This window comes from Strix aluco, chromosome 14, assembly GCF_031877795.1.
Source record: "Strix aluco isolate bStrAlu1 chromosome 14, bStrAlu1.hap1, whole genome shotgun sequence".
NCBI classification, from domain to species: domain Eukaryota; kingdom Metazoa; phylum Chordata; class Aves; order Strigiformes; family Strigidae; genus Strix; species Strix aluco.
In genome coordinates this window covers 10,520,666-10,546,637 of record NC_133944.1, presented here as the reverse complement: position 1 = coordinate 10,546,637, position 25,972 = coordinate 10,520,666, and the positions used below count along the sequence as shown (strand labels likewise).

The window sequence follows — 25,972 nt, the reverse complement described above, 5'->3', positions numbered from 1 at the left end:
GAGCGGCGGCAGCGTCCCCGCTCGGAGCCGAGCTGCCCTGCCGGGACCGGGGGAGGGGAGCCGCGCCGCGCCGCGCCGAGCCGAGCAGCCGGGCCGGGCCGGGCCGGGCCGCCGCGGGGGCTGAGGGCGCCCCCGCCGTCCGCCCCAGGCAGCGCCCGCGCCCCGCGGCCGGGCCAGGGCGCCCCCGAGCGGCGGGGCGCTGAGCGCGGGGCGCGGCGCTGAGGGCTGCCCGCGCGCCGCCGCCCTCCTCCTCCTCTTCCTCCTCCTCCTCCTCCTCCTCCTCCTCCCGCGCGGGGCCGGGGCGGCGGCGGCCGCCGGCCCGGGGCACAGCACCATGCTGCCCTCGTTCGCCCCGCGCCGCTCGGCTTGACGCGGGCCGGGGGCAGCCATGCAGCCGGCGCTCCGCTAGGTGAGCGCGGCGCGGCTCGGGCCGGGGCTCGGCGGGCAGCCCCCTCCGCAGCGCGGCGGCACCGGCACCACCGGCACCATGAGGAACGGCGATGACCTGGAGGGCTTCGATGGCGAGGCGTCCAGCACCTCCATGATCTCGGGGGCCAGCAGCCCCTACCAGCCCACCACGGAGCCCGTCAGCCAGCGCCGCGGGCTGGGCGGCCTCCGCTGCGACCTGGACTACCTGCGGGGCACCTTCGGCAGGATCAAGCTGGCCGAGGTGGTAGGTACCGCCGGCGGGAGCGGGGCCCGCGGCCGGGGGAGCTTCCCCCGCCCCTACCCGCCTACCCGGCGGGCTCCTTCCCCCGCGGCGGTGCGGGCGGGACGGCGGGGAAGGGCCCCCCCCGGGGCGGCGGGGCCGTGCCGACCCGGCGGCGAGGTGCGTACCTGCGGGCGCGGCGCCTGGCGGCGGCCCAACCGGCCTCCATTTCAGGCGGCCGGGGAGCCCGGCGCGGGCCGGGAACCGCCGCGGCCGGGCCGGGGAGCGCCGTGTCACCCGCCGCGGCCGGGTTGGAACCGTCCCTTCCGCTGGGGGCGAGGGGTCATGTCAGCCCGGTGCGGGGGGAAAGTCGGTCCCCGCCGGCTGCCCGTCCGGCTCCCGCCGTTGTGCCCCGCTGCCGTCCCCGGCGGCTGGAGGAAAGGCGGCTGGTTTCGGGTGGCTCGAGGTACGGCCGGGCTGGCTCCCGGTGCTCAGGTGGCGTGGCTTCCCCTCGCAGGCGAAGCGGCCCGGTCAGGCCTCCATTGCGGTGGGTTTGTAGGGGCGTTCAGCGCTGCTGGTTGGTTTTGGTGTGAGGTTTTACCTCATGTGCGTGCCAGGGCCTGCCTGTGCCCTTAGGTCACTGGGGTGTTAAAAAAAACTCCACCGCTGCAGGTTTTGTATAGGTTAAAAAGAAAAAAAGGTAATTTCTCAGCATCTAAAGACTTCAATTTCAAGAGTTGAATGGACTCTCCGCGGAGCGGTGTGGCTGGGGCTGGAGGCACAGCCTGGCTCCGGCCGCGCAGGGGTGTCACTGGCCCCGGTGCCAACCGCGGCTCCTGCCCCCCCCCCGAGGCACGGCCCGGGAGAGAGCCACGGGGGGGGGGGGGGGGGGGGGTGTGGCAGCTACCTGAAGTGTCGAGGCGGGGAGCTGCAGGCCTGGGTTGGCCCTGGAGGGCGACTTGGGTGCCTACAAAGCGTTCACTGACGTGCTGGCCTTTAACAGGCTGAGGTTCTCTTAAGTGCACAGAGTAAACGAAAAGAAATCCTGCAACCCCCCCCCAACCTGTGTTCTTCTATTCTGAAATAAAATGTAATCTGTGTTTATTGTACTTTGAACAGCTAAAACTGTTTAGTTTGATGGAGCATGTGCAAGTCTTAGAGCACTATGGCAGCTAAATGTGTAACAGCACCTAAGCATTTTGTTAGTTTTTTTCTGTTGATGGTGCTAATGCTTGTCTTCATCTGATCCACTTTCAAAGTCACTTTGGTATTAATATTTTTTAAATCAAATCTGTTTTTCAGGATATTTTGCAATAGGTGTTTTATGAAAATAGCAGTAGGCTTCAAATAAATTTTTAAGTAGTTTCTTACAGAGTACTACAAATTGTTTTCCCTTAAAATGCATGAGTTCTTTGAGGACTGTGATGGTGGAAACATTTTAGTATTTTGTATATATAACTTCAGCATTTGAAATCACTGCTGGTTAGTACCAGACAAAGCTTGCACGTACAGGTTTCGTGTAAAATACATTGAAAGTATCCTAGCTTCAACAGTGACACAAGTTTATAGAGGACTGCAGTGATGAATCTATGATAATCTCTTATGAATACACAGTAAAATCCATGATTTGGAAGTGCGATTTGTTTTCTTCTCATCTTCTCAGTGTAGAACAGAATCTGTGGTCTGCAAGTGGTAGCAATGAGCGTGTTACCCGAGCAGTCTAACAACAAGGAATAGCTGTATTTTGTTATGTGTTCTCAGGACCGAAGCCAAAGAACCTGTCATCATTGTGCAACGTCTACCTGTCTTTGAACTGTTAAAAACTGTCCATGTGGTAGAAGTCCCAGGGTGGTGCTTTCTAATATGCTGAAATAACCTGCCCTCAGGATTTTTGTTTCTGTTCCTACTGCTGATCCTTTCTGTACTACACTAATAACTGTGGCACGTCACGTTAAAAAGCTTGTAATTAAAATGAGTGATTACTGATCATGAGTAAGCGAATCCTTTATTACTAAACTGTGATTGGCTTGGAACAAGTTCCAAAGTTACGTGGAGTACACCTCTTAATTTTTTAAGTCTTGTAAAGAAAGCTGGGGGGAAAACCACACTGTGCTGGAGTTACAGATAGGGGAGTTTTCTTGTCTGTTGAACGAAGACGTCACTACTTCCAGTACATCATTTGGAAGACATACGTGCAGATAGTATCTTCAGGGGAACTGAGTAATGTTTTGTGCCTCTTTAATAAGAGTCATCTGAGCTATTGCGCATGGTTCTTACAGAATGTATGAATCCATTGGGTCAGAAGTTAACAAGAAATTAGCTAGTATAGGATGGAAGCTTATGTACCATCTAGACACATTCAGATTCTGCACAGTTGTGCACAAAAGAAGCTCTATCTAATTCACGGTAGCAACTGGTAGAGCAGACTACTGAATTTTGCAAACTGATGGAAAACTGAGCAGTTTGGAAAGGAAAGAAGAGAGAACACATTCCACATTGTGCTTAATTCACTTATTTGCCAAGTAAAATTGTTTTAATTATAATGTTTAGTAATATTTTTACAAAAATACTGTAGGAATGAAAATGTATCAAAGTGTAGAACTCCAGCTCTTAAAAACAAGGACGAACTCTATTACACCCAAGAAAACCTAAAAAAAAAAAAGACAAGTATTGGTTAAGATAAAATGTCACTAAATATATTCTAGTAAGAAGAATGCTACAGGAAATATTACAATGCATGTGCTTCATTTAGCATCAGGATTTGTCTTAAAATACATTATGATTGGCAGGCAAAACTATCTGCTTAAGACAAACATTGCTGTTTTTTCTAATCTTCAGTTGACAGACTTTCTGCAAATTAGTTCATAGTGCTGTATAGGAAGGATAACTTGGGTGTTGTGACTTAAATGGCTTTTCTTGCAAATGCCCGCTTTTTATTGTCAAAAGCAGAAGAAACAGGGAATGGGGGAAAAAACCCAAGTGACTGAAAATAGGTGTTTGTAGGGCTCTCTTTATTTTGTTGTAGATTTGTCCTTAGTGATTTAAAACATTGTTACAATAGTTATTAAAAGATGGAAAGCAGTATGACATTTTAGGCATATGGAGTAATTTATGTGCTGCTAGAGGGGAGTTTTAATTCTTATTTATTAATATTTAAAGAGAATATGCCCTAAAATGTCCTTTAAAGGTGCACTGACATAATGTCTTATAATGTTTCATGTATAGTGTTGTGCAGCTTATTTCTGGGTCTTAGTTTGGTTTGCTTTCCCTTGACTCCCAGAAAAGGTTGATTAGCATTACGTTTTTTTGTTAATTTTAAATTGGGTATGCAAACTAAGAAAGCTGTATTTTACTATTTAGGGATCCTTATTTAAGGCTAAATTGAGCAGTTATGTAGTACCTACGTCTGCCTGCTAATGGTCAGTAATATTCAATATGAAGAATAGTGAGGAAATAATAAAAAGGACCCATGTGGAACAGCTTAGTATTGAACCGGCTTTCCTCTTTTTGAAAGTTTTATTGTTAGGTAGGTGAGCTTTTCGGAAAGTAGCTCATTGGCCTATATCTTATTGTTCTGTTGAAATAGTTGCATGTGTGTTTATTTGGATCTGTGAGGAAACATCTGCTGTAGCTGGGGCTGGAGCTGCAAGCCTCTTTAAAAGAAGAAGGTCGAAGGAAGGTGGTGAGTGTTGGACCGTATCAGGAAAGGAGTTTTCAGGGCTACTGGGGTGGCTGAGACACCTTGGTGGGGTGTCATCAGGCAGGTGGGAAGTGAATGGAGGGGGAGGAGGGAAGAGTTAAACTAGTATGAAGCTCTCATGTTTGAGTTTGTGCCTTTTTTTTTTTTTTTTAAATGAGGGTTTGAACTTGAAATGGAAGTCAGGGAGAAGCCAGTACACTTGTGTACTAACCGAAGAAATGCTTTTCCTTTGGGGAGGTTGAAATCTAGGTGGAAATTGTCTCAGCTGACTTTCTAGCATTTAGATGGAGCAGTACCTTGTCATATGGCTGATGTGAGATATTAGATAGCTGTCCCTGGAGACCAAAGTTCTTTAGAGTTTATTTTCATTATCCTCTGGCATGGTTTAATGTTTCTCATGCTTTCGGGGCTTTAATACTTCCCATGGAGATTATTGTACAATAATCAAACAGATATCCCTGGAAAACTTTCCTATGGACAACCTCAAATGATTTGTTTCATTTCAGTACTTTGTTCCCATTCCCTTGAATTTCCGAAGGAGATTCTCTCCTTTTTCTGAGTGTGCTTACTATGTGAGGAATCAGGAGGGGCCCATTGCTGTCATCCAAAAGAGCTGGGCCAGTACTACCTCTTTGCTGGAAATTGTTTCACTTTAGATGAGATTGCCTGCTTTTTCCCCCCTCCCCACTTCATTTTTCTCTTCAGCTGTTCTAAATGCATTATCATTTTACTTGTTATAATTCTGCACCTTGAAGGATATTACTACCATTAAAATTGGGTGTAGACATATATTTCCCAGTGAAATTTCCATGGTGTATCAAGACTCCCTGTTGTCTGCTTCTCAGTTTCTTTGGGAACCATAACTCCGGGTGGGCTGGTTATCAGGCCACCAGGTGAGTTAGGAGGAAACCAGGCAGGATCCTGTCGGGATCCTTGTTGGTTCTCACTGGGATCCTGCCAATTTACTTGATTCAAAGTAACATATATTGCCTTTAACAGTTGGGACAATTGATGTGAAAAATTGTGCCTGGCCAGTTCCTGTGACATTGGCGGTAGTTCAGTAGTTAGAAATGGTTTAACTGGAGCAGTGAGATCACAGAGCAACCTTGTGATGGAGGTAACAAGTGTCAGAAAACTCTTACCACGTGCTAGCTTAAAAGAGGATGGCATTTGTGGTGGTTAGTGATGGCCTCTGTGGCTTGGAGAGCCCTAGCCTCTTCTTTTTTTCATGTGTCTGTTCCAAATACTACAAAATCCATCAGAGAGTCCTTTTAAAAAGAAGATAATACTTCTGCTTGGGAGGTCTCTGAGCTCCAAGTTGCTGATGACTGTACTGGGAAGTATCACTGCGTGCTTGCTCTCGTCTTGTTCTCTATAGCATATGCTGTTGCCTGTCAGTGGAGGCAAGATTTTCAGCTAAATTAAATCTGGTGGGAATAGCAGTTCATGTGTTCACAATTTTCAGAATAAAAAGTTCCATCTTCATTGGTGGAGAGTAGCGGAACGTTGGAAAAACTTGTTTCGTGGCTTACTGTCATTATACATATCCAGATCCAGAAATTGGTTAAGGCCAGGACTACAGTGAAATTCTTTGCCATCAGAATCTATTGCAATGAAGAGAACAAAGTTAAAAAAACCTGTAATAAATGCCTACATGGGTAATGAGATTATGGAGAATTCTCACTGTTAATTATATTAAAAAATAGAGTAATAACATTTATGTTCCAAGGAGTAAGCTAACTGCTAACTATTAGAATCTAGTTGAAAACTATCATGAGGTGTTCAGTAATCTCATATTTAATTATCATTTCCTGCTTGTGCCTTCAGCTCAGCATCTCATTCTGATCGCTTCTGGAGGGGAGGATGAGATGGAGTCCCCAACCTCCCACCCCAGTCCGGTGTGTCACATTATGCGGCACGTCTAACTCTTCCCTGCCCCTTTCTCCCTGGGTGTCTCTGCAGTACTCCAGGCATCACACTGCTGTGCAGCTGCACAGTTCTGCTTCGTTTATGGGTTATTAGAGCGGGGAGCTGGGTGCTTTACGGGCAGTTGTCAATCTGTAAATCATAGAAGTTACCAGTTGGCTACTGAATGCATTGTGAATAAATTGAGATTTCTTTCACGTTATTTATTGTAAAGTTTGATTTTATGTAAATGGGGTGTTAGCTTAGCTACAGAAAATTACTCTGTACCTAATAGAGGCCAGCAGATGACATTCTCTGCATGGTAAGGTCATTCCGTGGTGGTCAGGTCATCAGTCTGGAAGTAAAGCACTCAGTGGTCTTGGTGAGAAGCAGAGCACTGCTGGAGACACCTGAGCCTTCTAAGGCAGCTTCATTGTCACAGGCAGCCCTCGACCTGATGGCTTTTCCGTAAGTGATAGTTTCACCTTAAAGTTAGCTTTTGTTCATTTTTTCTGCACTTTGGAGGTGTAGAAACCTTCCTCATTTCTGGTGTGAACTTAATTCTAGCAAGTTTATAGGCATTTGTTCTTGTGTTAACACTGCCACTTTCCCTAACTCCTCCTTACTCCTTCATGCGTGTTGAAACAGCTGTCTGCACTCAGCCAGCCTTCATCTTGCTGCACAAGGCAAGACAAAATTGTTTTGGATTCTGCTTGTAAGAAGGGCTCTCTGTTTTCGGGACTGTCCGGCAGCCCTTCCTTGCACCACTGTCCGACTGAGGTAATGGTTTCTCAGTAGGCACAACCTGAGTTTTCAGTAACCTTTCAAGTGTGTCTTACCAGTGTGTATGCTGACGTGTCACTTTCCAAGCCTCTGCTGGAGATACCTTTCCTGTTACGTGCTAGGATTGCATTGGTAATGTATAGTAATTCCATGATTAACTGTGTCTTCCATCTTTTATTCTCTTATAATTTCCAAACAGTAAGTGTGCATTTGTGTAAGAAATCATTGTGACTCTTTGTGTTGTGCTTTGATTCTCAGTGGTATTTGTAGTTGCTTGTTCAGAAGATGCTAAGTGTGGCAGTGGATGCTGGTGATCTTTGGCATTTGGTCTTAGAAAAAGACTGTTATAATATCGTATTAAAAGGATCAATTTGTAATACATAAATATGCTTAGAAATTCTCTTTAGGTAAATGATGTCTCTTCGGTGTCTCCAGACCTTTTGATTTCTCTTTGGAAAGATTTCTCTTTAAAGGTTGTGGATCTGCATTGCTGTGTGGCAATATTTTTATACTGACATTTACCATAGAGGGAAGAATGATGAGATAATCTGTTTAGATTTGCTTTTTATTGTTTCTGTGTGCAACTAAAGAGAAGGCTGTGGTTGGCTTCCCACATGAAGGGGAATGGGTTTTGGTCTCTTTCATGGTGTCTCTTAACTACCATCTGGCCATGGGCTGGTGTCCTACTGTGGGTAAACTCCAAATTCCCGTTACAAATTTCTCTTTAAGATGGTGGATAGTTTTAAATTCTGCTTTCAGAAGAAATTTCTATAATCTCTGTAGTAAGAAAGCTCTATTTTTTTCCTCCCATTATGAATAAGTGTAATAGTAATAAATGCCCTACACTAATTGTAGATGCTACAGTAAGAGATGCTAAGTAAGATGCTAAGTAAGTTCTAATGGTATTATTTTTTGGAAAGCTACCTTTTTTTCCTCATAATCTTTCTGGTAATGCCTTTTGTTGATGAGCCTCCCCAGTGATTAATTATCATCTTTGAGATAAGAAGACAAGAAGAAGGACTAGAAAATTAAGAGGTTGTGTTTTTCTTGTAACATAACCGGTATAGGAGGAATTGGTTATTTCTGATGCGAGTTAACGCATCATTTTGTCAAATCAACTTGCACACTTTTTGATAGTCGTCATTCTGTGCTCAAAATCGAAAAATAACCTGCCTTGCTTCTAGACCTCAACAAATAATTTCGTACTGAAATTTTACATACAAAGAGGACTAGATGCACAATGAATAGACTTCTTAACAGGAGGTCAACTGCTGTTTACTCTGTAGCGGCAGTAGTTGCTACTTCTAAATTAGAGCTGGATTAAAAAATACATATATTTTGATTTAAAAAGAAAAAAAAAAAGTCACCTAATTCTCAGATGATTTGTGTAGCCAGTTGCTTCCAAAACATGGCAGTAATGTTTAGGTTTCTCTGGAACTTCCATCATTAGCTCTTCAGAATATGGGAGAAGAAAAGCAAAAGCTGGGTAACAGCAATCTGATGTAGAATAGGTGTAAGAACGTACAGCCATGAGTAGAGGAAAGATGGGTCCAAAATATTACAGACTATGGGCAAGGAGGTCTTAGAGCTGGCATAGCACTTGCCCAAACTGAGAAGCTTACGCAGTACGCAACAGTATGAATCAAGTAATGCAGTCTTTACAGTGACAGGGCTCAAGTGCTGTTTTATTTAGTAGAGGTCCAGGATTAAATCCGTACTCACGCTGCAGTATGTTACTAGAATGGCATAATGCCTGGGTGGTTTCAGGTAAGCAGAGTAGCTTTTAATGTTTTAGTCTCACTGTGGGCAAATTAAACTAGGAACTGTAACTCCAAGTATCACATTTCTGACTGTTGTATTCAATTAATTGTAATTAAGACTCTGGTATTTATTGCCTTAGCTTGTGGAAGAATATGGGTATTTTTACCCAAACAAGTGTCTTCAACATTGTCTGCAGTTAAACTTTTTTTAATATGTAACTTGATATTCAGGTGTTGATGCTTGAATAATGTCTTGTTCAGGACACTTCTTTAAGTTCTCTTTAGCTTGTATGTATGTTCACAAAGTGTTCAGCATGTAAGTGAGCTGAACCTCATTCATGATAGTTCCCTTCATTACATTATAGCTTAAAAGTGCAGCAGCCATGGCCCTGGTATGTAGAAATACATCCTGTGCTTAGATCAGGAGTTGCGTACAGTGATACTTCCACTGTAACTTTCACTTAAGCTAAACATTATTATTCTTAAATGCTATAAATCTGCCAGTGATACAGCACTACTCATAACAGTTCTGGCAATTGTTTGCGAAATTATTTTATGAATCAACTACAAGCATTTCTATATTAGTCATTTTCTGTACTTTTGTACATTTTAAACTGAAATACTCATGCAAGAAAGCAATAAGCGTGGTTGTGAATATTATGAAATACTTATGTTCTGTAAGTCTTTAATAAACTTCAGTAACTTTTGTCTTAGGAAATTATTTTCCTGCTAGGAACCGATGTTGCCACTTGAATGTTGTGAATAAATGAATTGGTTCTTTGATCATAACTCTTCTAAAATAAACTAATTGTTGCATTTAATGCTTAAAACTTTTTATCTAATGTAGATGAAACCTTTTGTGAAACATTGGGATCTTTTGATTTTGTATGATGTTATCACTTAGTAACATTTTGTATTTTGGAGAAGGTGCTCCTCCAGAGTTACAGGGTTGTGTCCTACGTCTTTGGGATGTACAGTATGTTTAGTTTATGGTGGCAGTACAGTGAGAGTCGTGACCAAGAAGGCGAAGGCATTGTTGCCAGAGTCTTCCGGCTTTTGTGTTGTTAACAACATTTTATAGTCTTCTGTTTGCAGTGTGCCAAGTTTGTTTGCAGTCTTTAGTCAGATCTGTTCTTGAGTTATAAAATCGCAAGTAGGTGGATTTGCAGTTATGCAATGAAAGTTTGTGGGCTTTTTTCTATTTTGGATGAGATACTACTGTATAACTCTTCTAAGACAGTCTAAACAGCAAGACAAGCTTGAAGGTTTCATGCATTCCCCAGTGCAGCTGGCAGTGCTCTTTAATGTTCTGGCCTACATCTATTTTTTTAATGTTCTGTTTTACCAGTATGTCTAGACTCTTTTTGCCTTTTAAGGCATGGCATCTAAGGGGGCCTTCAGATTGCAATCTTGGGAACGTTGGGATTGTAAGGACATTTTGCACCGTTTCTTTTAAACAAAAACAACCCCAAAAAACTTTAATGGATTCCTTAGGACTACTTTAAGTTCTTGATTGTTTTCTCATTAAAATTCCTTTCTTGTTTTAGTATTTGTGGGATGTTTGATGTTTACTCATAATAGGGATTAAATGGGGTTTTAAAGGATGCAGACTGATTCTGATAGTCTTAAAATAGAACTTTCACTTTTTAAAATAGCCTAACAGGGTAGTTAAACAAGAGGCTGCGCAGATCAAATACTTGACAAATTTTATGAGTACACCTTCTTAAAAGCAATTAATATATCCTACTGTTTGTTACAGATTTACAGTACTGTGTTTTAATATTGTTTTGACTAGCCAGGTTTCCAACACAGCTTGGCCAATGAATGTGAATGGGAACACGAAGCCAGGTCAAAAGTGTTGATTTTTCTCTCTTTTTTTTTTTTTTTAAGAGCTGAGTAGAGAATTCTCTTAAGTGAAGCAATAGCCTTTTTTTTTTTTTTACTTTGTTTAAAAATCATACAAGCACAAGCTCAGTAACTTGCTGTGTTCCAGCAGAGTGTGTGTGTGTGTGTGTATGTGCCATACAGAACATGTGTCTGCAGCCTAAAGACAAAAATAGGGTAACTGTATTTATTCATTTTGTTTAAATAGCAAAGGTATAATAAATTACGAGTTCTTACAGCTTGACTTAATAGAAATTACTAGGAAATGGACTGGAGAGGATGCTGTACCCTTGCTGGAAGACTGGGGATGGGAAGTTGGACACTGTACTACTGAGAGGAACCTCTCCTGGACATGCTTTCTTTGAGCATCCTGTTGTTAACAAACTAATACATGCTGATACAAAACTAGTGACTTTTAGTAATGTATTAAATTAGTCTTTAAGATAAACAAGAACTACCAATGATTTTTAAGGAAGTGAAGTTGTATCTTCCCCTGCCTTGGTGACTGAAAGTGAGCATTGCTATACTTTCTTGAAATCAGCTGTTAAGCTACATTCCCCCCCCTTTGTTTCCTGTAGTCAGTTTTTGTGTTACTATTTTAGTAAAGCCTGCATGAGTAGGACTAGCAGCAAATGGGACTAATGGAAAAATATTTTATTCTCCCTGCTCCTACCACCTTCAGCCGGCAGTGGCTGAGGAAGATGCAGAGGACTCAATGTATACAAAGTTATATTTAGTGCAGCACTGAAGAGATGTAGGATGTTTTTTCTGACCTATTTTTACCTAGCTTGTCTAAGAACACGATATATAAATGCTAGTCAAATTGTGATAAAATTGGACTTGAAACTTAGTTGAGTAGTTTAAGAATTGTTTAAGGTGTTTAAGAACTGTTTAAGAATTTCCAATTTTCTGTTATGTGTGTGATTTAATTATGGTTTTTACCAGCGTTCCAGAGCGCTATTCTGCAGTCTGATGTGGATGTATTGCAGTGGTTAGTCTGAGAGAGTTCCCTTTGCTTTGTGGCGTGTCCCTCTCTTCTCCTCTGGCGTAGGTATGGGTATGCCGAGGCTTGTTGAGGTGACCGCTGAGAGAACTTTACTGTGAGTTGCAGCTGCCTCTGAGGAACCTGCCACGTCTTGCACCAGGCAGTATCATTTGAGAGACTAGCTTGTGGTGTTTGGGAATTAGAGAGAGATGGCTATAAAAAGCTATGCTTGCAGATGTCTGTCAAAACGATTATGAGACAATGAACAGGAAAATTAAACCTCAAATATCAGGATATGGTGAAAAGGGGGGGAAAAAATCCCCTGCATCCTATAATTTAGTGTTTTATGTCCACTCCCTGAAGCCACTGGCACAATTCAGTGTACTATAGATAAAAAATAAGACTTTGTTTAGGAGTTGTTCATTTCACTGGGTTGCGTAGGAGTTCAGTGATTAATACAGTGTATAAATGGCAAAATTAGAAATGGGTAACTCAGTATGTTGGGATTTTGCTCATTATTGCAGGACCTGTTGCTTATGAAAATATTTTTAATTATGATACACATGAATTGTAGTTTCTGGAGACTGGAGGCACAGGTTCCTGTGGAAAGAAATCAGTGGGAGAAACTGGTTACGTTTTCCATGTTTTGTTTGCCTTTGTTTAAAGAGTGGATCTCTATGATCTTCAAATCAATATTCCTATAGGATATGTTTGCTACAAAACTGTTGCTGGGCTTTTGTTTATGGGACAGGTGGCATGTTATGTTCCCTTTTTGTCTAACCTGGAAGGTATGTTTGAATCTCATTTAGATTTCTGTGAGGAAATGTGCCTAAACCAAGTATCTCCTTGCAGTGTGCCTTGGCTTCAGATTCTGTTCAGTGGTTCTTTTGGTCACCTGCTTGATTGGATAAAACCTGAAATATACCTAAATCAGAGTGATTTTTTTTGTTTGTTTGCTTGTTGGTGTGTTTTTTTGTTTTGTTAGGAAGATGGTCGTGTTTTGGTTGGGTATAAGAAAGACAAACTTGCAGTCAGGTCTGCAAAGTTATGCAAAGCTGGGATAAGCAACTTTTTACAGGTGCCAAAATAACAGTGGGCAAGATACTGGTGGAGATGGGGCCAAGCGTGGGGGTCACAAGGTGACTCTTCCAGTCCCAGTGAGGTGCACCCCTGATGCCAGAAGGCACTGGTGTGAGGGGCTGCCTGGGCAGCGACCCTGCTCTTACAGGGAGAAAGGGGAGGAGGTGGTGGCCACGCTGTGCTGCAGCCCGAGGCCACTTTGCGCGGGGCAGCGCGGCGTGGGTCTGGTCATTGACACCTCCAGAATGAGCCGCGTGGGAGTTGTGCAACCCAGGGCTTCACACCTGTCTGCATGTTCAGTTATTACTTTGAATGCTAAAATGGATTTACTTTGAGGACAATATAAATGTAAAGTAAAAAAAAAATCTTAAATTATTTAGCAGTAGCAGGAAGAACTGTGTTTGCTTTTTCTTTTAAAAAAACCCAAATCATAAAATATTTCTGTACTGTAAAATACTATTTGTTTAATGATATTTGAAGTGGAATAGGTTTTGCATTTGTCTAGCAGATAAGAATGTTTGTTGTATAGGCGTGTCCAAGCAATAAGCAAAACACTGTACTAATGCATAATTAACAGGAAATAAGACACGACTTCATGTCCGCATCTTTTTTCATTCTAGACTCTATGATTAAGTTCTCTTTTAAAATGGATGCATTTCTGTTTTAGCCAGTTGAGAATCTCTTCTGTTCACCTTAGTTCAGTCCAGTTAATTATATTTTTTTTAGAATAAGTGTTAGTTCTGATGTACTCTGTGTTTCAAAACAACTATCATTCTGTTGTTGAGTGCTGATTACCGTTCTTCTTAAATATGTCCCTTTCTTATAATACACTATCAAAATGTTTCTGGCCTCAGAAATATGTTCTGTATTTAGAATTGGTCTTTTGCCTAAATTGAGAAAGGGAAGTGAGCAGTAGCTGAATCTTTCAGGGATTATAGAAAACTGCTGGAGGTGGCAAAAGTTCAGCTGATTTAATAAAGATTCCACAATATTTAATGTGCTGAAGTCTTGCCACGTTATATCCAAAAGTGAACTAAGAAATAATGAAAACTTAAGGAATGCAGCTACATGTAAAACCCTAGAGGTGCAATGAAGATCTGAAATTTAAATATTCTGCTATTATTTCTGTTGTCACCACCAGAACCAAATCGGAGTTGAATTTGGAGGTCTGGTTGAGTTTCTCTGGATTTGTTCAGTGGATGTATTTAGCGCCATTAGAGCACAGTTTAGTTTATCCAGGGTGCTGAATCACTGGTGCTTCTTAATCTTCCCTCTCTGGTAAGCGTCATTTTCCTAAATTTTCTATCTTGTAAGAGAAGTTTAATACTCTTTTGTGATTTAAGGCTCCTTGCAGTCCAATTACCAGAGTTAATAACACATTTCTTTTAGTCTTAAGGATGCAGGCTAGGAACAGGCGGGAAATCAGTCATTCTTCTGCTTAGGGTAAAAGATGGCTTCCTGCTGGAGGAGCAGGACTGTGTTTAAGCCATATGATCTCAAATATTCGTATCTGTGCCAGCTGTTTTAGATGTGGGAAATGCATGTGCTTTGCAAGGAATGAGACCCACTTGGTTTCATACATTAAGTTGGGACTGCTGGGCCAAGTAAATGAGAACAATAAATCTAGATTTTAATTCAAGAAAGTTTAATGTCTTCAGATACTTTAAGTGGTGTAAAAGCAATTTATTTCTTCTCTGTTTTGTGCATATGTATTCTGCTGTACCATTAATTTAAACAGTCTGGATGCAAAAATGTCTTGGTAGTGTGACATTCTTACTAAAATTCTGTGGGTATTTTTCAGGCAGAAAAAATGCTGACCATTTTGTGGTTTTTTGGAAATCATGCGTAATTATGTCATTTAACCACACAATAAGGCTTTCTGTGGTAACATTTTAGATAAACAGGAAAACTCATTTTTTACTTTGTTTTCATTGCAGAACTGTCTTTTTTATTTTTAGTGCAAAGTTGTTTGATTATTTTCTTCAAAAATAAAACACAACATGTTCTGACAGGAAAAATACACCATTAGCAACCTCCTAAAAGCTCTCTTTCAGCGTTGGTGCTTGTCATAGCACATTTTCTCCATTTTGGGGAAATACAGTGTTTTATGTCTGAGGTGCCTCTGTTGCCAAGAAAATGATGTAAATATAAGCCATTTACATAGCCCTAAGGCAGATGATTTCTTCATTAAGGGCCCTTCTCCAGGGGAGTTTACAGGAAAGTTGAGATGAATACAATAATGGTAGGAGGCTAATGTAGCTAAATTAAAGGACGTTGGATCCCAGTATAGAGGCTCTCTTTCAGGAATTAAATGGCCTTAAATTCTGGTTGCTTTATCCCCTTCCAGTGAGGGGCTGCTTCACTCTGAATGGAGCCTTTATGTGGGGGTTCAGTGCTGTTTAGTAGAAGTGCAGTAGCCTCACACTGTACATGAGTTATCTTAGCAGTCCTAAACAATAAATTGGATAACAGTTTGCCAGTTTATTCAAAACAAAAAACACAAAAAGTCATTATTGGGAAATAGATTTTGTACTTAATCCTATATTTGGAGATTTTTTTTCTTCTGCCTTTGCATTATGTGGTGGTGGGAGATGAGAGATGGAGGGCAGGGGGAGATGTGTTCCATCACAGAGTTAGAGCTGTATTTCACACATTGGGCGGCAAGTCTGGGCAGACTCAGTCCTTTTCTCAGCTTACCCTGAAGCTCATTCGTGTTGATCCTGCTTTGTTGACCAGACTCTTGCATCTCCTTTTTTTTTTTTTTTCCCAGGAAAAAAGGTGGTATTGCAGGTAGCCTAGGATGCCTCTGCATGGACCTGAGCATTCAGTAGGATAAGTGGATGTTTCCATCCTGATAAAGTTGCGTATCAATATCCTCTGCACTTACTTCAAGAACAGGGGAAGTAGAAGGGAAACCAAAAGCAACTGTTATAAAAGAGAAAGAAAGTAATAAAAGAGAGTTACACAAATCTTAGGGCATTGGAGGAATTAGGGTGGAATAGAAAACTCTCTGAAGTACTCAGTGCAGAGAAAAGCAGATGAAAAGGTTTGTTTCATCCATCAGAGGAAACTATTGACTCTGCCTGAGAAAGCTGTAGCTGTGTCATTTGTGGGAGACAGCAGTAATTCATGTAAGGGGAGATCTTCACCACGTTCAACTTCTCATTTTTACTCGGTAAAGTAACCTTGAAACTTTTTCTTGTGGAAGAAACTTGTCGAAACTCATTACTATAAACTGTGAGAAGAGGTATGACTCAAGTGGGGGTCACCTCCTGTGTTGGACAAATGGCAGTTTGCATTTCATTGGCTGATATGATGCTGGATTTTTTGGTTTTTGGGTTCTTTTGTGGTTTTTTGTGTTAGCTAGTCCTGTAACTGCAGTCATGGGAGGCAGATGCAGGCCTGGATAGATCCTGTCTCCTGGTTTTCTGAGGTGACTTGTGTTACAAAGCAAGAGCAAAGCTTTAGCAGCTTCTGAGTGAGGGTTTTTCTTTGCTTCAGCTTTGTGCCTCAGTCACCTGGGGCAGCACAAGTCTCTGCAAACTCAGATGGTGTCTGGATGGAGCTCGGAGTCTTCCCGGGAGGACTGTGGCGGGTCTTTGTCCCTCCTCCCTCTTTCCAAGAGAGTGTGTATAGCCAATGTGGTAAGGCAAGGCACCAGTTTTATCTTGGATCTGTGGTGTGGCAGAGGGAAGAGTATAGGAAGCTCTGGAGAAGTGACTTTTAAGGTCTTTGACCCTTGGTAAGCTGTGAGCTGCATGTTGATTATCAAATTCGGTAGGCAGTGATGGGTGGTAGACAGAGAATGGAGGTAAATGTAGGTTATAAAGAAAATGTTTTCATTATAGTTACAGAGCTCTGCGAGAGAACAGGAGAAAATGGTTAGTGCTAGACCTGCACGGAAGTCCCTCAGAAAATAAGCTGGGGTAGCTGAGACTGAGACTGACTTTTGGTCTGTCTGCAGTTTGCAGTGGGACACTCTGGGGGCATGCTTATGATCGCATCAATCTACTTTGTGGCCATGCCAATCAAGTGGTATTCTAGGTGACAAAATTTTATTAATTCACTATGTAATTTATATAGCCTGTCTCATATATTATTTATTTCATAAATTTAAAAATGCAGAGAAAATGAAGCATTTTTCTTATAATGTTAACACATTCTTCTTTTTTTTTTAAATGAACTTGATCACTGGGTAAACCATGGCCTTTGGCAGTCTGCTTTGGCTTGTGTTGTAGCATTTACACAACACTTAAGTAGTGTAGCTGACTGAGGAAGTCATGGGTTTGATTCTGTAATGTGTATTTCATTTTCATTTCATGTATTCAGAGTAGTTTTCTATTAGAAACAAAATTAGATTCAACTCTGAGTGGAACGGCCAGTGAAAGCAGCACTGGTGTGTTTTTAAAGAAGATTCATGTTACTTGTAGTTAATTGGAAGGATGCTTCTGGCAAGTTTATAAACACGTAGGAGGACAAGATTACCCTGATGTTTCAAAGAGAAAATATTTCTTATTAAAGACTGAGATTTTTATTGTCTTTACAAAAAGGGAAGTTTCTGTGGGCGGATAGTGTTTTTCTGATGTGGTGATTAATTTGGATTTCATTTTTTGTTGTAGCATTCATTGTGAGACAAATAGTGGGCAGTTAACAGGCAGGTATCATGTGTAGCACTGGCAGGATGAATGATCTTTGAGAAGGGTGAAATATATTTTTACCACAAGAAAAATAGTAAGACATTTAGTCGGAATCTTACTTGAAGTACAAAAGTGTTACAAATAAATTGTATGCACGGGAGTATTCTCCTTTCCCTGTCCCTCCCACCAACAAGTGTTCAGGCATCCCGATCCACTTAGTGATGATAATACTCCTGTTCATAGTTATTGTGCATGTTTCCAAAACACAGCCTCTGCTTTGTGGCCAGAATACCCATCATAAACTGAAGCAATTAAGGTTTTCTCCCAACCTTTCTGATAAACACATCAATAGACTTGGGCTGCCACAACCCAGACCAATGTACACTAATGCTGCTGCATGTAAACTGGTGGCACATCTTTACCTGCATTTGAAACGGTTTGGGTTAAGTCAAACCCAAGTGTGCACAACTAACACTTTTTTCTTATAAGGGTGTGTCACAGGTAAATGCATTTTGTAATTTCTTAAGTGATAAAATGAAGTCTTAAGGTAGAACCGCTCTGAAGTTTAATTATTAACTCTGAGCTTGGGAGTATATACGTAACACGTGATGATTAGAGTTCATTGCTCCAAGTGCTTCTTCAGTGCATAATTTATTTCTAATGCTTTAAAAAATTTTGAAGTGTCATAAAGTATCAAAAATAGTGGCAAGAACAATGGAGACTTAACTTTTAGATGTTCCTATATAATAAAAGGTTTGCCAGCTAACATTTAGCGTTAATACTTGATACTGATCCTGCTTGAAACAGCAAAGTGGTTTTTTTTTTTTTTTAGAGCTTTACTTTTTAAAATTGTATTCAATGTCATCTTCAGTTATGCGACTTGTGTTCACAGAAAAGGTGGACTTCGTTATATGCTAATACTGTAAAATGAAGCTGTGCTCTGGACAGTGGTGTGTTTTTTTTTTTGTGTGTGTCATTGCTGAAATCATAGTTTGACTGATTCTGATTTTCTGAACGTTCCATTTCACTGCATATTCTCTTTCTTTTTTTCCAAAGTTGTTCAATGTCAAAGATAAAAATCTGAAGTTAAGTGTTTAGTCACTGGGTATCCATTCAGAATTTTTGATGTGAATTGGCCTGCTTTGTTAGCTGGCAAAAATTCGTATGGCATGTGCTCAGATAGAAACTGAGAGAATTTCTATCCAAGTATGAGGTTTTTTTATTAAAACTGGATTGCTTTGTTTTAATCCATTTTTAAACTTAAATTAGCTACTGTATTCTGAATTACATGGCAAACAAAGCATGCAGGGTATTGTCCTTTACTTAGAATTACTGCTAATGTTAGTGACAAAAATTATAACTTATTTCAAAATCCTTTTTCTTCATTTTGTTAGTTATGTTGTAGGAGGCAAAGGCAGATTAATGGATGAAGCATTAAAGTGCTGGAAGAAGGGGTATCTGCAAAACGTTATTGGAACTGATGAAGGATTTAGCAGGAATTGATTCGTATTGTGGCTTCTGTCAATCTTTCAAATTTATGTTTTGTTTGTGCAAAACCTTCAAATTATGGAATATTTAGCTCTGAGGAGGCTATCTCCCGGAGTTCTTCATCCTTAGATTGAAGTGACTTATTACAGTCTCACTAGAATTTTGCGGCAGAGCAAAAAAGTGAATTCTTTCTGAAAAATGTAAGTGGGTGGGTGGGGGGGTTGTTGTCTTGAAAACCAAAGCAAAACACTCTTAAGGCCTTCCTTGCTTGCCATGGAAAATGAAAAAAACAAACCAACAAAACAAAACCATCCATGCAACTGGTTTTCTTTTACCAGTTATATTTAAAGAGGAATCACTTTGAAACCTAGACCTAGATATGTAAGTTGTATACTCTGTGGTAGCTAATCAGTGGTATCTAATGGTATCCAATTGGTAGCTAATATTGGTGTATGGTTTTTATATATTTTAGTTTTGTCCATTGGGCAGATTTTTTCTCAAGTATGGTGAGTTTCACTGTTTTATCCTAAAGAGTAAATTGAACTCTAGTCTTGCAAAAGTCTGTGTTTGTGTTAACTCTACTAAGATGCCTTCTGAATTTAGTGTGACTAACCATTATCCCAGTTCAATGTGTTTGCAGCACCAGGAGTTTTTCCTTCATCTATTAGCTGCTCATTTTACTGTCTTACAAGGGAATGATAAAAATATGTTTTTATATAAAATATAGTATATTGATAAAAACCGTGAAAAAGGCAGGTTTACCACTACAGGGGCATGTAGTGACAGGACAAGGGGTAATGGTTTTCAACTGAAAGAGGGTAGATGCAGATTAGATCTAAGGAAGAAATCCTTTACTGTGAGGGTGGTGAGACACTGGCACAGGTTGCCCAGAGAAGCTGTGGCTGCCCCCTCCCTGGCAGTGTTCAAGGCCAGGTTGGACGGGGCTTTGAGCAACCTGGTCTAGTGGAAGGTGTCCCTGCCCAGGGCAGGGGACTAGATGATGTTTAAGGTTCCTTCCAACCCAAAACATTCTATGATTTTATAATTTTTGGAGGCTGGTAGAGGTTCTGTATCTATTCTATTTTGACCTTGGATCTCAATTTGGTAGTGAATTTTAAATAATAACTTTATTGAAATGTGTTTCACAATCACACTGTATTAATTCTGTGTAATTGAGCTTGAGATTGGCCCAATAGACAAATGCATTCCATCTTCAAGTTTTGGAATAGCAAATCATGAGTGAAAAATGAAATAAAATGTTTGAGGTGCCATTTGCGTATTAAGCCAATTGCCTGAAGGGGTTTTGTGCCTTTCTGGGTTTCTCAGTCGTATTGCTGTTAGACTCCTTGTAATTTTGCTAAAATATACTTTGTTGAACAGGAGATATCCAGAAGGTCTTGCATTAATTTGCTTTTGTTTTTGCTCTTTAGACAGTGCCTTGCTATAAACTAAAATCACACATTCCTGAGTGTAAACTGATCATGTTCCCAATGGAAATTTCAGGAATACTTGTGGCTACTTTCAAAATGTGGAAATCTATTTATATTTTTTTCCACTTGTTTTTCTTCCTAGGTTTTGGCACTGATTGCATTCATCTGCATAGAGACCATCATGGAATGCTCCCCTTGCGAAGGCCTTTATTTCTTCGAGTTTGTGAGCTGTAGTGCATTGGTGGTTACTGGAGTTCTGTTGCTTATGTTCAGTCTAAACCTTCACACAAGAATACCGCAGATCAACTGGAATCTTACTGTAAGTTCATAGAAATCCTCCCTCTGTTAAAAGTAGCTGCAAATCTGTTTTTAAGTTTGGTCTTTGAACTTTACTTTCTACTGTTGCTTGAGATTGTCTATGAGTGTTCTTTATGTTGAGTAACGTATACATTTTACTTACATTTATTTTGAATACTAACTGCAGAATGAGCTTTGAAATGTAGCAAGATTAAACTACATTAAATATAACTACAATTGTCTTCTGGTAGATTCTCTTTGGAAGGAAGAAATTCCTGCTAATGCCAGCAATTACTGTTTGTGGCTGAAGTGGATAAAAATGCAGCCTGTAGTTATTTAACTTTGACAGATGCTGTATTTATGGTAGCCCGTTGTTCTCTCTTAAGCTGTTTTTTTATATTAGGACAGTTGTGCTATGTATATTTTCTTACACAGATTAAACAATCATCGGGTAGTAGTGTAAAAATTATGTGCTTTCTGTGAAAATCAGGTGTTTTGAATTGCTTACATAACTATTAAACTTTGACTGGCAATGCTTAATGGGTTCTCAAATATGAGGAGTTTTAGGAAGGGAACTGCTGGCAGTGCACATTCCTTTTGTACAAGTCTCTATTTCCATGCTGTATTATGAGTTAAATTTTCAGATTGGGTTGCATAAACACAGGTCACAAAATCAACATGTTAAGTCACTCCAGCAAAAGATCTGTCAGCTTCAAGGACAATATTTATATCAACTTTTTTGGATAGTATAGATACATATGTGCCTATGTTCTGTTTTATTTTATAACAGTAATTTTGTAAGTACTGTTGGAGACCAGTCCCAGAGGTTTTTAGGCTTCTGTGTGATTTTTAAAATTAGTTTTTAATGGAATTTATTAAAGTTGCAATTTGCACATTTGCAGTAACTGTTTATAAGCCTAAATGACTTGTCTACAATGAGACTGGAATGTGGAATTAGAAGATCCTTTGTACCCTGGGAATGCATGATCTATTGAGGAACTCTTCCTAAGAGTACTTGGTAGATGGATTAGATGGACTGAGAACTGTGACTGGTAGGTGGGGGAGATCCAGGTGGCTTGCAAAACAAAACTGGTGGAACCACCGCAGTGTTTCTGGGTTGTCTTGCCTTTGCTCCATCTGTCTCTCTCCTGCCAGCATTGTCACCATCACCACTTACCTTTGTGGCAAGCTGAAAAGCAGCGGCTGCAGAGAGGAGGTGGTAGTCTCTGTTTCTGTTGCTGGCTTGGTTGTTTAATGAGCATCACAGCAGCCTCACATCTGATAACAGCAATTGAAGACCATCTTTTTATACCACACAGTTCTGTACATTCTACTAGGATGTACAAGAGCATGATAACAAGTGTGTATAAGTTCATCAGTGTCACACAAAATACATGATGGTTTTTCTGGTGTGATGTGAGTGGTTTTACAGTGAATACTAGATCTAGCTTATGTTCAAAGTAAGTTTGACCAGGACTTTTCGTTAAGAGATTACAGAGTGGTATGCACGATGTCTGTGACTGCTTTGAAATGTTTGTTTTAAGAGTTAACTAATAACTGAATGTTTGCTATAATTTTGTGTTTGGGTAATTTTTTTTTTTAACTCATTATTTAAATCTCATGTGATCTACAGGGAGAGCTTAAGATCTTGCAGCCAAACTGTGTGCATGACATGGCCCTCCAGAAGTAGGGACTGGGTAGGAGAGTAACAGAAGTGTTGGCAGTAACTTTGGTGTTCTGGTGAATTTGCATGTGGTTTGCCAGGCTTTCTGACAATTACTGTCACGGCAGAGTGGATCCACTGTAATGCTGCAGTACCTTTTTTTCAGGGCTGACAACTGAGATGACTTGGACAGGGGGAGAAGTGATGGCAAACAGCTGAGAATACTGGAATTTGACAGTATTTCTTGGATGAGAGTTTGTATGGTGAGAGAAATATGAGTCATTACAGATGTAAATCATTGCCTAATCAGCCAGTAGAATGGACTATTTCTGTCTGTGTGTGGGGAACAAAATCTTGCAATAGATGATGACCATTGCCTTTTAAAAAAAATTTTTTTTAACCATCCACTGGAACTCTGGTACTTTATTTGGTGTGTGTGTGCAGTTCTGAATGCAGAGTTTTTCAGTCTAGAGCGGCCTCAAGGATGAGGCACAGAACTGAGCACAGCACAAACTTCTACCGGGCTTATTAGCCTGGACTCAGTCCCAGGGAAGCACTGCTTCAGGGAGGAAACATAAGGAATCAGGTGTGTCTCTTAGAAGACACAGATCAGTAGTTGTATTTTGTACTGCCTGAAAATTTATTTCATCATCTTTGCTGGGTCGGGGTTTTTTCGGTTGTTTTAGCGATGAAACCTTGTGTGCAAGCAACTGACACTTGAAGTAGTTGGCAGAAAATTTGATGCAGTGCCAGAATGACAAACTGTCTTACAGCAGCCTTGGCTCTGAAGAGTGTAATTACAAAGCTGTAGTTCAAAAACCTTCACAGGGCAATCTTGATTGTTTTCATTTAATTTTTTTTTACCCTTCTGTTTTGAAGAAACATCTTGGTTTTCTGTGGCTTGCTTAGCTGTTGAATGAGAAATTAAGTAAGTTACCCTTCACTTTTATGTTTGCTGCTGTCAAAATAGCAATACCTATTAAGGATAAAAATAAATATAAATTAAAAATAGAATTAATTTCCTCTGGGTTAGTGCTCTTTGTGGACAGTTCTTGTTTGGTGCAGCGTGGTGTAAGCAATGTATTGTTCTGTAACAAATACAAGCACAAGTTCTAAATACAAGAAATATTACATGGTTTGGTAGTTATTACGGTAATGTCTGTTGCTTTGTGACAGTAACTGCTGGTCCTGTCTGTGTGCAGGACTGCTTATTGGAAAAACATGCAGGGAAAGCAGTGAGGAGCAGCTAAGAAAGAACTGAGAGGGAAGTAGGCAGGTGATCTTTGACAAATGAAATGGGGGTTGTAGAAGCATTCATCCAGGAACATGTTTTGTCATTTTCAGCAGAGTTAGTACGTCTAACAGCTTGTATTCCAACTCAAAAATAGTTAGAAATAAGATTGAAGTCATATGAATCTTGGTTTTGAGGTTGGAAGGGACCTTAAAGATCATCTAGTTCCAACCCCCCTGCCATGGGCAGGGACACCTTCCACTAGACCAGGTTGCTCAAAGCCCCGTCCAACCTGGCCTTGAACACTGCCAGGGAGGGGGCAGCCACAGCTTCTCTGTGCCAGTGCCTCACCGCCCTCACAGCAAAGAATTTCTTCCTTGTATCTAATCTGAATCTACCCTCTTTCACTTTAAAACTGTTACCCCTCATCCTGTCCCTACATGCCCTGATAGAGTCTCTCCCCACCTTTCCTGTAGCCCCCTTTAAGTACTGGAAGGCCACTCTAAGGTCTCCCTGGAGCCTTCTCTTCTCCAGGCTGAACACCCCCAACTCTCTCAGCCTGTCCTCACAGGGGAGGTGCTCCAGCCCCCTGATCATCTTCGTGGCCTCCTCTGGACCCGCTTGAGCAGGTCCATGTCCTTCTTCTGTTGGTGCCCCCGGAGCTGGACACAGCACTGCAGGGGGGGTCTGATGAGAGTGGAGTAGAGGGGGAGAATCCCCTCCCTCGACCTGCTGGCCACACTCCTCTTGATGCAGCCCAGGACACGGTTGGCTTTCTGGGCTGTGAGCGCACATTGCTGGCCCACAGTCAGTTTTCCATCCTCTCATACCCCCAAGTCCTTCTCCTTAGGGCTGCTCTCAATCCACTCCTTGCCCAACCTGTGTTTGTGCTTGGGATTGCCCCGACCCATGTGCAGGACCTTGCACTTGGTCTTGTCGAACTCCACGAGGAGTGCACAGGCCCACCTCTCCAGCCTGTCCTAGTCCCTCTGGATGACACATCCCTTCCCTCCAGCATTTCAACCGCACCACACAGCTTGGTGTCATTGGTGAATTTGCTGAGGGTGCACTTGATCCCACTGTCCGTGTTGCCAACAGAGATGTTAAACAGCACTGGTCCCAACACTGAGCCCTGAGGAATGCCTCTTCTTCCATTTCTTCAAAACTGTAGCTTGTTCCTGACCTTTTGGAGTGCCAAGTAAGGTTTTTGAAAGTCACTCGTGTTAATTCAGGTTTTTTTACAGACTTTGCTTGAGATGCTGGAAATAAGAACTGATTTCCAGCAAGTGCTGGACACCTGGGACTGGATCACAGTGCCTGAACAGGAGCACCTGCAGATGAATGCTAGAGACCTTTGGGGGCTGCTGTGTGTGACGTGGGACCCGCAGGGACCTTCAGCCCTGTGCAGGGGCCAGGCAGCATAGCCCCATGCTGTGAGATGGGCACTAAGATCTCTGCACAGCATGAATCCAGCCTTCTGGGTCACTAACATATTTCTGAAACCATTGGTCATGGTCTGTTTTATCAGTGGGAAGCAATGCTTATGTGAATCTTGGAGTAGCAGAATCTAGTGTTTGAGTAAAGGCTCCCATACCTATATAAGCCTAAAGAAACGAGAAGAAAAGAGATGGGAATTAATGCTCATGCAGTTAATTTGGTTCTTTCTACCTAGGATTTACTCTTGCTTGAGAAACCACGTTTCCATTTTTAATTGGGGTGCAAATTACTCATACAGGTTTTAATAATACAATTATAGAGTAAAATTATGGGAGTTTGACCAGAGGTGCTTGGTTTATATGACTGATTGATATGTTTGTAAACTTCAAATTAATAATTTCATATAGAAACAAGGGGAAAAGTTCCCAAACCTTGCAAGTAAAGTACTGGTTGGAGGAAAAATTAGGGGCATTGTACAAAAAAAAAAAAAAAAAAAAGTTAAAATAATCAATAACCACACTTCTCCTCCCTTCCCCTGCTAACTGAAAAACAAACCACCAAAACCCAAACAGAGCTAAAAGGAAATGTTACTTTGATCTCTCTCTTTTGTGGAAAATAACCTCGACAGCAGCAGGCCACTAACTTCTGTCACCTTTTGTGACAAAGTCAAGCTGTTGATATATGCAGGTTTCTCTTCCAAGTTACCTTAATTTAGCTGCTTTAAACTCCCATCTAAATGTAAACTCTTGGATTTCAGAAAGCAAATGACAAAAGCAACCACCAGTTTAATTGTCATATTTTTGTTTATATAAATTACAATTGCAATATGGCGTTGTCTCTCTTTTAAATAGTACCTGGTCACTTGTGCAGTCTCTTACTTCACAAAATAAAAAGGCAGAGCATGTATTTTGATTGAATGTCTCTCAAAAGTTTGCATGTGTGAGGTCATGGAGAGTAATGGATAAAGACACATGGATATTACTGACGCCTCTGAGTGTTAGGACCAACTCCTGGTAATGTACCAAACTGGAGCACTAAACAGA

General features: G+C 41.2%; 1 protein-coding gene across 1 annotated transcript in view; it reads left to right on the top strand.

The window, feature by feature from the left end:
- Nucleotides 1-272: 272 nt before the first annotated feature.
- The window catches only part of CMTM4 (CKLF like MARVEL transmembrane domain containing 4), a 40,176-nt gene continuing 14,476 nt past the window's right edge, over nt 273-25,972 (top strand). Inside the window, exons 1-2 of the mRNA XM_074839874.1 lie at nt 273-673; nt 20,444-20,620. Coding sequence (XP_074695975.1) covers nt 488-673; nt 20,444-20,620 — 363 coding nt within the window. The 5' untranslated portion in view covers nt 273-487. The remainder of the gene's footprint in view (nt 674-20,443; nt 20,621-25,972) is intronic.